At 32.1% G+C, this 12,467-nt stretch overlaps 2 protein-coding genes across 8 annotated transcripts in view; both read right to left on the reverse strand.

Moving 5' to 3' along the window:
* Positions 1 to 8,799, reverse strand: part of LOC139089379 (rhoGEF domain-containing protein gxcJ-like) — a 78,413-nt gene extending 69,614 nt beyond the window's left edge. The window contains exons 1-4 of one of the 7 annotated variants that reach the window (XM_070638905.1): positions 8,162 to 8,799; positions 4,840 to 5,695; positions 1,246 to 1,654; positions 707 to 890 (exon numbers count right to left, since the gene is read on the reverse strand). In XM_070638905.1, the coding sequence (XP_070495006.1) occupies positions 707 to 890; positions 1,246 to 1,654; positions 4,840 to 5,653 (1,407 nt within the window). In that variant the 5' untranslated portion in view covers positions 5,654 to 5,695; positions 8,162 to 8,799. The other 6 variants (XM_070638906.1, XM_070638903.1, XM_070638904.1 and 3 more) reach the window with 6 other exon arrangements.
* Positions 8,800 to 10,395: 1,596 nt separating this feature from the next.
* LOC139089382 (endocuticle structural glycoprotein SgAbd-2-like) lies at positions 10,396 to 12,233 on the reverse strand. Its single transcript, XM_070638915.1, has 5 exons — positions 12,121 to 12,233; positions 11,996 to 12,045; positions 10,943 to 11,280; positions 10,812 to 10,884; positions 10,396 to 10,751 (listed from the first exon to the last, which is right to left on the reverse strand). Exons 1-5 carry the CDS (start codon positions 12,127 to 12,129, stop codon positions 10,562 to 10,564), a joined length of 660 nt encoding a protein of 219 aa, XP_070495016.1. The 5' UTR covers positions 12,130 to 12,233; the 3' UTR covers positions 10,396 to 10,561.
* Between the last annotated feature and the right edge of the window lie 234 nt (positions 12,234 to 12,467).

Raw genomic sequence — 12,467 nt, forward strand, 5'->3', positions numbered from 1 at the left:
AAGGTGAAATATTAAGCCTCAGGCTGGATTGAGTCTGACCTAAGACCGACTTGAGGTCGGATTTTTTTCTAGACTATATGCCTTCCAGGAAGAGCTTTTCCTTACATAATCGTTTAACACTATCAAGTGCTAATGCTGATGCTTCAACCCTCACATGCAAGCAGACTGCTTTTATGTAGCATAGTGGTATTTCTATACCATGGAAGCATGCTCTATGCATGTTTGGGCAAGTTGATTAAGGAAGAGCACGAATTAGACTTGGATTTTGTATGAAAAGTCGACTCGACTGCATACAAAATTCAAGTTGACCTGGTCTAAGGCTTTAATTATTTAGATTGTAAAATTTTAGTAGTTTTTGAGCTTGAAATCAACAAAGACTGCAAGAGTGCACCTGACTTCATACAAAATTCAACTCAACTTGGAGCTTAAAGCATGGTGAATTGAAAAGCATGAATGAACGACGTGAATACCTAAATTCCTCCTTAAATTGTTATATCCAACGAAGCACGTAAACTTTAAGTCTAACAATATTCTTTAAACCATTTTCAGTATTCTTAAATCCATATTTTAACATAAAGTATTATCATAGAATTTATATACACAAACTTGCATTGAATTGAATATAATAAAATATTTAAGGAATGACAGTTTCTGACAGGTGACTATCCAAATAAATAAAAAAAAAGTTTCTGTTTTGTTCACTCACCATTATGAGATCCCCATATGTATCGTTCAGATTTTTATTACTTTGAAAATTCTCGCATGACTGAGTTTTACGTGTGACTACCATCTTATGGATGTCCGTCGTTGACATTCTTTCGTAATCGTTGAATTTCTGCTTCTGTAGACTTGATATGCTTGATTTTATAGGTGAATCATTTTGGTCGTTGCTGAGTGTGAGAGAAGGAAGAAGAATTAGAGGAAGTGACAACTGATGATGATTTTGGGTATGGAAAAGTTGTACTTTAAACTTTTTTTTAGTGGGTGCTGCTTAGATGAACATTTTTCAGATGGAAGCAGGTGGCTGTTAAATTCTTTTTGGGTATTTTTAACTGATTTTCTTGGAAAACTTAAATTTTTGTGATTGAAAAATCAATGCTTACTATGACTTTTTTACTACCCTAAAAATATGCAACAGACAAGACAGACTTCCACGAATCCAAACAATATCCATCAGCAGTAAGGAAGAAGACAGAATTAAATTTACTCAACAAGCTTAAAGCTCTTCTCATCATTTTCACTTACGAAATTAGATTTAAATTTCCTTGCTGCGGTGTGTTCTTCTCAAGTGAAAGCCATTCAATTGGATCATTGTGCTCGTCTAACACCTGACTCCATCGGTGTGTATCAAGATTGATGGAACTCAACAGTTTCAGTTTATTACTGTCAATGCTCTGACGGTAAAGGTTCTTTTCACGATCTAAATTCTTACTGAAGTCACCCACACTCGACACTTTCGTCATGCGACGCCTCAAAACCACTGAATTATTAATACCATTGTTATTGTCATACGATTGTGTCGTGTCTTGCGGAGATGATTTTGTAATTTTATTATCATCATTCATTGCCATATTCTTACGATGCAGTCGATTGAGCATCTTGTCAATTTGAACTTCGTATCGATTAAACTTGTCATAATCAACAAATGATAGATCTAAATGGACATGGAGAATACAAAAATATAAATTTGTTTTTGGTTAGACATATCATATTGAAGAATATGTTCTAATTTAATGGACTATAAAGATTGGCTGTCATGTATTCTTGGAAATTGAACATGTTGGATTATTGAAAGGTTCTAATGGATTTGTGGTAGGTTGATTGAGTATTTATAAATGACATGTGTACTATTTTGTGTTAATTTTCTTCTTTTTTGTTAGCTCAATTTCACATTGATTGACTATTTATTACTGTTACTGGAGGTAGGCATTTAAGACAATATCTTGAGTAGTTCTAAATGGTTTATAGGATGTCACAATATACTGAAAATTTACATTTTTAAGTTGAAACTAACTTCTTAATTTGAATTACTTTAATGATTAATCATCTATAAAGCAGTGTTGCCCAAACTGTTTGCCGCGCCACTCTAGTGAGCTGCCGAATGCTTTAGAAAAAGCCATAGACCATATGTCGTGTGCAGTTTTAGTCGAGAGTTGCCTTGACGTAAAAAAGTTTGGACAACACTGCTTTTGACACAATTTGAGAGTCCAAAGCAACAGGAACCAAAACCCTAAACGACTAAAAATCTTAGAATTCAATATGAAACATCCTGAATTCCCAGTCATACCGACTTAGTACATCAGAATCCCCAAACCATGTACTACACATTCTGAACAAATTATTAATATTATTAGCATCTAATAATTCATTAAAACACGAGTTAATGTAACGTAAACTGTATTAATCAACAAATCAAGCGGCAAATAATCACGAAAAATGTTTCAAACATTCGATTCACATGTGTTAGATGTTAGCGACTTGTTTCAATGATACATTTAAGTTAGTACACGTCAAAAAATTAAATTTTGTCACGAAACTATTAAGCTTTATGTAATTGAATTACTAGTGACGTAGAAGAAATGCTGACTGAAATGTATTCATTTTTGAGAAACATTTAACTACAGAATTTTGATGGTATTGAGTGACTAGGTTGTTGACCTTTCTTTTTGTTTGATTAAACGTTTGAGAGGTTTTCAATAATAATTAGCAAGCAGCATTCCACAAGAAATTCGCAATGCCTTTTATTACCTAATTGCATTAGTTAATTTAAGTCATATCAGTCCATATTTATAAAATACTCAATGAATCACATTTATCTAATAATGGCCATAATTAGTTTGTTTGAATTCAATTTCCAACTCGTTGGCCTGCTAATTAATTTTGAGTTGGTGGAAGAAAAATAAAAGTTTTTAATAGGCTTTGATAACATTCAGACATCGAAAATGGCATTTGTTTCTTTCTTTTTGAGCAACAAACTTAGACTGTCGTGTCTGGGGTGACTATTGACATGTATTTCTTATAAACTGATAAATTTGGGACTGATATTTCAGGAACTGGGTGTAAGTATGCTAATATAGAGTAAGAAGTTGTACTTTACTAGAAATAGGAACATCATAAAAGGAGTATACTATAATAAGTATACTATAAGCAGTATACTCAAAGTAGTACACTATTAGGAACATACATAAAGCAGTATACCAAAAGGATTATGCTAAAAGGAGTATACTAAAAGTTTCTACAACTAGTAGCAAAATTGCCTAGCCTTGCCTAATTCCAATTTTACCAATTTAAAGGAGAAACTCAAAAACATTTCTTCAATATCCATTGACGGAAACAGATGACGAAATCGAAAAATTTCTGAAAAAACTTTCAATTAATACTTTCTTATCAGTTCCACTTGTTTCCAGCTGATTGCACTATTTTGATTCGTAGATAGCAAATTATGGAATCGGAGAATAAATACTATTGCTTGATTGATCATGCCTTATTATGAAAATTATGTCATTCTGCCAATTTTATGTCTTATTATGAAGACAGGAAATTTCAATGTAATAAAGTCATTAAAAAAGAAGCGATATATGGGTAAGTTTTTTCCCATAAAATTCTGTTTGCTGCTATAAAAGCACCTATATTAGTGTAAAAACAATAGTACTTATTGATTAAAGGTAAATATCGTGAAATTGTTTTTGTTTCCCATTCAATATTTGCGATAAGTTTCGGAAGTCGGCGATTTTCAAGTTTAAACTTCCAATTCCGTGAATCTTCGAATTTTAATGTCCATGAGATCACAAGATTTATTTGTCAACTCCTTAGTCATGCACTAAGAAACTTTTGCAGATATTAAATTCTTCAGATGACTCACAAAACTCATTCAAAACAACTTTAATTGAATCTAATTTGAAATCCATCAATCACTAGCTTTTTATCAAGCATTTATCCGTAAATTCTGTATCAATCCGACTTTCTAGGAATAAATATTTCAGTTCATAGTACACGCATATGACAAAACTAGCTTTAATTAGAGGAATCGCCGGTAAAGTTAAAAACTAATTATATGCATTCCTTCAATAATCAGCATTGAATCACTAAATCCCAAAATGTCTGCGAATCAATTTCACTATTTTATAAAATGACAAGTAATGAAATCTTTCATATGGCCGCATAAATAAAATGCCGTATTTGTTGATGCAGAAAATACTTTTTAGGTTATTTCTTACGAGAGTGGATGAAAGAGGAAGGCAATGAAGTTATATTTATGGACATGTTAAGTGCAGTGAGCGACTTATTACCTCTAATTAGTTATTTTAACCAGGAAGTTATTTTAATGTTCTAGATCAGTAATGGGGAAGCTATGTGCCGCGGTAGACTAGTGTCGTGGATGAACCATGTACCATGTGCAGTTTTGATTAAGGCTTACAACAAAGGTGTTCCATAGAAACAAAGTTGTTCACCACTGTTCTAAATTTTAACAGTCATACCTCTTTACACGCGGAAGTTGGCTAACATCTTCCCAAGTCAAGAAGAAAGTGACACTAATTCCAACTCTGGACAATCATCAACCAGTACCACAAGGCCATTAACTTATCATAAACTCTTCAAATTCAACTAAAAAGTGAATCTGATTGACAATTTCCTTTTCAATAGCCGTCAATGACCATCAAAACAGAACAAATAGACAAACAGAATCAATAATGCCGTCAATCCATTAACAAAAAAGTGCTAAAACTCAGCCATAAGAAATAATATAATTTCCTTCACAGCTTATAAAAATTTATTCAAAAGACATAAACTGTCCAAATTGAGTGAGTAATGGAATACAAAAGAAGAGAGCAAGCTTACCTTCATAACTGACCATATTATCGATTTGTTGAAGATTTTGCAACGATACAGCCCAATTGGAGTTCATTGTCGCGGGTGGCTTACTCTCATTGAAGCTAATTTTCCGTTTAATCAATGAGATAAAGCTATCAGAACGTTCCAGTTTCGGTGGTTTGAGAAAATCGACATTATCATACGATCCGGCTGGCATTGATTGCCGAAACGTTGTCGGTGAACGTGATCGTAGTGTAACGGGTGTTGGAGATTTTGGCGGTGTTGTTGGCGTACGCGCTTTATCACTTTCACTTATCTTCTCCTCACTCAACTTTTCTAATCGAGAATTCTCGAGAATACTTTTACGATAATTTTTCTTCAATTGAAATGAGTTTAATGTTAAACTTCTTTGGAATTTAAATGGCGATGACACATTCGGTGTCGGTGTATCAAGTGTTGTTGTTTCCTTTACAGTTCCTATTTTTGTTAGATTGTCAATACTGTCACTTAACTTATTATAAATTTTTGATAATGTACGTTCAATAAAACTATTTGAGCGTTCAAGTTTCTTTGTCGTTGGTTCCTCAGACTTTTTCGTCGTTGGCACATCAACAACTGGTGCCTTTTTTGTCGATGGAATTTCACTAACATCTTTCTTAACATTATTATTGTTATTATTTATACTGATTTTATTATTATTGTTATTATTTGCCTTGATGCTGCTACTTTTTGTTATATTTTCATTTACTTTTGTATTTGGATTCTGTTGATGTTGCTTCACCTTCTTCTTTGGTACGGGCTTTGCTGTGTTCTTACGAGAATTTTTACCACTTGTATTCATTTTTGCACAAAATACACACAATCACATTAGGCTATCGTTAATCTAGATACACAAGAATATTGTTTATTAACGTAAAGATGGTTTACGTGTTGTTTAGAGGTTCTTACAGCCAATAAGAACTGAAAATTTAGATGATTTGAACTATTTCAAAAAATGTTCGAAATTCGAAAATTCGAATTTTTCGAAAATTATTCAAAACAATCAATTTTCAGCTATTTTGGAGTTGATTTCTTTGTTTAGTTCACATGCACTTGATATTCTTATGCTTGTTATTGCTGTTTTCATCATTTAATGAAGATCCAGTTAGGCAAATCACTTTACAACTATTAAAAAAATTATTTTCGTGGAATCTAAGCCAATAGGTCGATTCAAAGTTTCATTTTAAAGACAATAATTGAGCGTATAGCCAAAAAAATTAAGTAGGAACAAAGGACAGCTCATTGATTTCATATAAATGATGACTAAAAATCCAATAACAACAATAACATGAACAATAATATCAAATGTGTGTTCAAATTCTCTTTTTTCTTCTTTTTCACTTCTTTTTTTCTTATTTTATTTTTAAACACATGACACTAATATGTATGTAGAGATTCCAATCGTGATGTGTCTCGGAAAAACTTGATTACTTCTGAATTATGAAAATTTATTGCTTAGTTGCAATTGCTATTGTAGTGGAATTTACGACGCTGATAAGATTATTTACATTCTAGACTTGCGAACTAAGCGGCAGTTTATATTATACAAATATTACTATACTGCGTGGCTTTTATGTACGCAAAACAAAAATATAGACTAGGAAATCTCTCTCTTAATCCAATAATCTTGTAGTATAAGTTAATGACATAACTAAACTTATAGCAACAAAAACATTATCTTTGTATCATCACTTGTTTAATTATCTTTAAACAAAATCACAATTTACACACGAGTGCTGATGTGAATCAGATATGATAATTAGGGATTCTGCTATCTGGTTAAAGTAGGCTTTGAAATTTGGAGAAAATTAACAAAAATTTCTTTAGAATTTTGAGTGAAAATCAGAATTTCCTGAATCATCGACCAGCTATGAGTAAGTACAAGATACTATTCGTAACTCGAGAATCTATCCGTCAATGCCTTTGATCTAAAAAGCAATAAACACTTAATGAATTTTACATCACTATTAATTCGATGTTATTTTACGACGATTCGCTTGTCTCGGCAATCATAAATGACAATTTCCACAGGTCATTAAAATCGTCAATATTCTTTATTTTTAGTGACTTATGTGCCTACTCTGAATATGGGTTTATTAATAGATTTGTTGATATTATCTGTGATTAATGGTATCTAAGATTTAAGTTTCTAAATTTTCAAAGATAAACAAGGTCGATTTTTCTTGTAAAATCGTGTTTGTAGGGAAACATGATTTGAATCAGGAGTATGTAAACTGTGATGCGCAGTATGTAAAAGGTTCAAGAGCTACATTAAAGTTTTCAATCATTAATTGAACAGTTAATAAATAATCTGAATTAAATTAGGTCAAAGTCTTTAATTATTGCTGATGCTTTGATTTAGTTGCATTAAATAAATAAATTAATAATACAAAGGGTCAGCATTGTCGTCAGAATTGCAATTTATGACAGTTATGGGCAACCTATGTGCTGTAGACCTAACAGACAATGAGTAAACTCAATCAATTTAATTGAGCATGCTCAATTTTGAGAGTACAATCATGAGCATGTTCCTTATCTGGTCGGAAGATGATACTTAGATGTTTCATGAACAAAGGATGCACATCACTGATTTAAACGACTATTGGATTAATATGAGAAATCGTCATATTCAATTTTTGGATTTGAACCATTTATTTAGTATTAATTTTGCTAATGTAATACACAATAATACATTTCACGACTCTAAGGAATCTTTCTCTTAGTCACACTAGTGTCTTCCGGTGTATATTTTGAGCAGCACTGATTAATAAAATCCATATAACTTGATTTCATCACAAAGTTCAGTAACCATAGATATTCTCACTAGGATTTATATTCATCCACAACTTAAGTATAGGATTCCACAATCACAATGTTTATCAGCTGATTTTTACTTCCTATTATATAAATTTTGATACAAAAATTTCAAGAATTTCGATTCACTTCTGCATAATATTTTCAAGCTAGTGCATCGGTCATATTTCATTGAATGTAAAATGTCACAACATACACACTGCCCGCGTATTTATCTAAAGTATGAAAACAACTATCCAAACTATTTAATATTCATTAATAAGTTCTAGTTCACTTAATGAATCACAATGAGTTGCTGTATGTCAAATGTATTATTCTGCTCTATACTGCATCACATGGTCAACTTTTTCTCCACAATTTCATTTCGATATTTTTCCGAGATTTTATTGGAACCTCTAGTTATGCATAAATACACTACACACATGAATTGAGAATGAGAAGAAGGGAAGTTTCTTTCGCGATACTAAGAACAAATAAATTTCACACAGTTCTTTACTTTTTATAGTCCGGCACTAAATTTCATTTCATTCCTTCAATCACTCGACAAGAAAAAAAGAGGAAAAAAAAATTCAACAGGTATGAATGCGCGAAGCAAAAAAGGCAGAATTCTTATCAATCTTAATAACAAATACTGAGTAAATGAAAAACACTGAGGAGGAGGTCGTGAATGAGGAACGAGAATGTAAAATGAAATTTTATTTTAAGGTCTTTTTTGCTGTGATAAAAGAAACAATTTGCGGCAGTATTGGTAAAACTACTCTCTTTATTTTTCACGTTATCACTTCATACACTGGTATATCCAATTTTTTTTTGTCTATTGTTTTCCGATCGAGGAAAAAGATTTCACAAATAATTTTTGTATTTTGAATATTTTTGTGTGCCTCACTCGGAAGGAAAAAACGCGTTGAATGAGTCAATCACTTTGGGAGAGTAAAGAGAAGCAGGCAAAATGATGAGAAACTACAAAACGATGAATGTTCAAAGTGTTTCGCTTTTTTTTTTCTTAGTCAGGGATGATGACATAAAGAATATATCTTATAGCTTTACAAGATCAAAGTGTCGATTTATTTCTTTATTATTATTATTTTGCAACACACAAGAACGAAGTTGAATGCTCAACTGAACAGCTTACGGCACATACAGTTGTGAATATCTACACACTCATCTCGATTCCACATTGCAATGCTGCATGCATTCACGTTGAATTAATAATAATAATAATCAAGTTTTCACATTTGTAGATCACACAGTTTTTCAGACTGAGAATGTTGGAATCGTATGTGACAATGTTGTATTGATGGAAGCCTTTTGTGAGTATGTGATCAATTCCTTGCCATATTCAGACAAGCAATCAAATGGCAACGGTGATGAAATTCAGTTATCATGCACAAATACATCCACAATGTGATTGATATTCTCTCTCATTTGGTTCAAAAAAAGGCAGGCAGTATAAGATGATGTCATTTTTATAGAAGTAGTTTCATGTGACACATGTGTGTATTAATAATATATGTGCTGAATGTTTTATTAGCTCTGCGAGCGAGAAGCGCAACACACAAGTGCAAAATTAATGATCGAGAATTAATCAATACATGGAAACGGGGAAACGCAAACCGCATACAAATGAGACACAATACACAGAGAGAACATAAGAGCACGTGGTTGAATGTAAATAATAAGATGCATGGATTGAGTATAAACCGACATCAGAATAATCTATTGGTTGAGATAGGTCATTGTCATAGATAGATTCTTAGTTCATCATCTTCTTCCTCTGACTGATTTTATGTATGCATGTTCTCTTCCATTTCTTCTTCTTCTTCATGAATTGTGAAACTTTAGAAGTTTTTGAACGCATGTGGATTTTTTATTGTTTCTCAAAAAGACTTAAAAGACTTTTCATTGTGCTGAATTTTCTTTTGTTTCATCAACTGTGCAAAAAAGAACTTTGTTTTATAAAGTTGAAAAGTTTTTCAGAACTAAGAAGTCTCTAGACTGTTTTCCACATCTGTTATTGAGAATACAAGCATGAGATGCCGAAAAAAATGATTTAAAGTCGTTGCTAATGAACACTTTTTAGATTCAGAACATTAAGCATCTCTGCACGTGTAAGATTGGAAAGACGTTTTGAGGTTAAAGTGCAAATAATTTTAAGAAGATGTACATTTGGCATTCACTCAAAAAATAAATAATCTAGCATAGACATGTCTTTGATTTAGAACTTCCTGAGTATGATATACTAAATATACGTACTGTTGACCGACTTAGATAGTTTGAAAACAATAGGAAGTATAATGAATGTTGAAAATATAGCAACAGTCAATTAAGTTGCAGTGCTACTTCTGCCTACCTCTGTTATAGTTGTATACCCCTCTTCATGTGTAGTTGCAAACCCCTTTATACAATTTTAGACTGGTTTCATTAATCTTCATGATTTCCATCGAATTTAACTCGAACAGCACAAGACATTTAATCGATCCCAAATCCGGCACCAAGCCGGTGTGACTCTAACTTGGTTACTGATTGGATGATTTTTTAACCTATCGAATATCGCATGTATCAGACATATATCTTAAGATATGATGATGTAATTCGGATTGCATAGGCTCAAGGGGTAATTCGCTTTTCATAAACAATTAGTAAATATTGTTCAGCTATAGATTTAGCATCAGGCATCATTTAAGAGAGACCATGATCCATATAGTCAGTGAAGTAAGTAAGTCTACAAAATTCTTTTCTTTGATTTTCTTAAAAATCATTTGCAATTTTATTAATCTTTAATTTTTCATATTTACAACAGGTTTTGTAAGATTCTTGGACATCCAATGAATCCTTCAAAAATCAAATACATCTATCTTCCAGTGCCTTTATCCTTAATCGTCATCTTTAGTTCAATTTAGTTCCATCTCTTTGGTTGTTGCCATTGTTGGTGTGATTGTTGTTGTTGATTTTGGTGTGATTGAGGTTGTTGATGTTGTTGCTTTTGAGGTTGTGCTGACCATCCTCCATAATTATGAGTAGCTGGAGCTGGTTGAGTTCTGGCAATCAATTGCAATGATTTTTGGATGGCTTCTGGGATTGGTGGGCTGGAAATGATTTTTGGGAAGTTATTAATTGGTCATTTCAGGAACAAATCTTAGTCTCACCTTGTTGGCAAATGTGCACCTTCAGCTCTGAATCCGTATTCATCAGCTTGATATCTGACTTGGATTGGTTGACCTGAAATAATACCAATATTGTTCGGAAACTCAATTCCTAACTAACTAGTCTAACTTACCTTCGGGTGATGTATAAGAATATGATCCTTGAACAACTTGAGCCTTTTGTTGTCCGACATTCTTCAAGTATCCACTTTCATCAGCCTTAATTCCATTTCCAGTTGAGTAACTGTATTGATAACTGCCATCAGGTGACATTTCATTCTTGTAAGATGTAATTGGGATGACATTTCTGTTTGGCTGGAATGCTTGTTGCTGTTGGAAGTGATGAGGTGGCTGTTGATGCTGTTGTGGCTTGTTAAATTGTGAATGATGAGCTTGATGTTGGTAATTCTGATAATGACCCGATTGCGATTGTTGCACATTTTGGTATTGTTGCTTGTTGAATTGGTTGTAACTGAAACAATATTTTATGTAATTTTTAAGTTCGCGATGATTTATATTTTGTGAATTATGGATATAATAGTTCATTGAGGTAGTTTGAATTTATGAAACGAAATGTAATTGATAGTGATTTTTGTCGTGCTCCATAAATTTTGTTTGGCGTTGCATTTTATATGATAAGATACAAAGTAGTTTGAAAGATACAAAGTAGTTTGAAAGATACAAAATGATGAAGCTTAATGGAAAGTGAAGACTACTGTCATTATAAGCTATCTATACCAAACGGCATACGACTTAGAAATGGCAGAAAATTCCGCTCCAAGCTGATTTGAACCTGGTATCAGAGCGAATTTTATCAAATCTGTCCTATGACTACCTACGCTTGTCTGGTACGAGATCTTTGGGCATTTCTAAGTCGTGTGTTTTGGATAGTATGTAGCAATAGAATCCAAATTTTCAGAAAAAAATAATTCACGATTATTGAAAATGCATTAGAACTAAGAGTATTTAAGGTTCAAATCCTTCAAATTTTGAGCTCTCTTCGTTTAATGGATCCAAATATTTTTTTTCCATTTTTTGCTTCAAATTGCACTCAGGAATATACCCCATAGTATGAACTTTACACATCCATTAGACTATCATGATTCACATTTTTAAGAATAACAATTTGAGTCAAATTTCATAAAATTATTTTGAAACTTTAAATGTTTATTAATAAAAATACTAACTTGCTATGCGATCCAGCCGCAATAGCGATCATCACTGATAACATCAATAACTATATAGAAGAAAAAAAAATAAGAATTGAAATTGCACACCGACTATAAAAATTTGTTAATTCCACTTTTATTACCACAAACATTTCTTCTATAAATATTTTTTTTGCACAAAATAAAAATTAAGGTTTAACCAAAAAGGAGAGGATTATTAATTTTTATTAATGTTATATCTAAGATGATTGAAATGAGACTATACTCTAAGTTTTCGGCGATGTTTATATTTATACTATTGTTAACGAAAAATTTTAATGGAAATGGATTTTGATGCGTTTATTCATATTTTGATGTGTACTTACGTATGTACGAAATAAATGAACAACAACAATTCTTATAATCGCAACAATTGCATATTTAATAAAACATATAAAGTAACATAATGAGGAGAAGAAGAATAAGAGGGCGATGCAAGAAATGAACACCA

The sequence above is a fragment of the Chironomus tepperi genome, unplaced genomic scaffold (genome assembly GCF_022539635.2).
Source record: "Chironomus tepperi strain 1889 unplaced genomic scaffold, CSIRO-AGI_Ctep_v1 contig_177, whole genome shotgun sequence".
Classification (NCBI taxonomy): Eukaryota; Metazoa; Arthropoda; class Insecta; order Diptera; family Chironomidae; genus Chironomus; species Chironomus tepperi.

Coding starts and splice junctions, on each gene's coding strand:
- LOC139089382 (XM_070638915.1), bottom strand. Junction 11,281..11,995: donor GCGGCTGGATCGCATAGCAA/GTTAGTATTTTT, acceptor ATATTGTTTCAG/TTACAACCAATTCAACAAGC. Junction 10,752..10,811: donor GGTGCACATTTGCCAACAAG/GTGAGACTAAGA, acceptor AATCATTTCCAG/CCCACCAATCCCAGAAGCCA.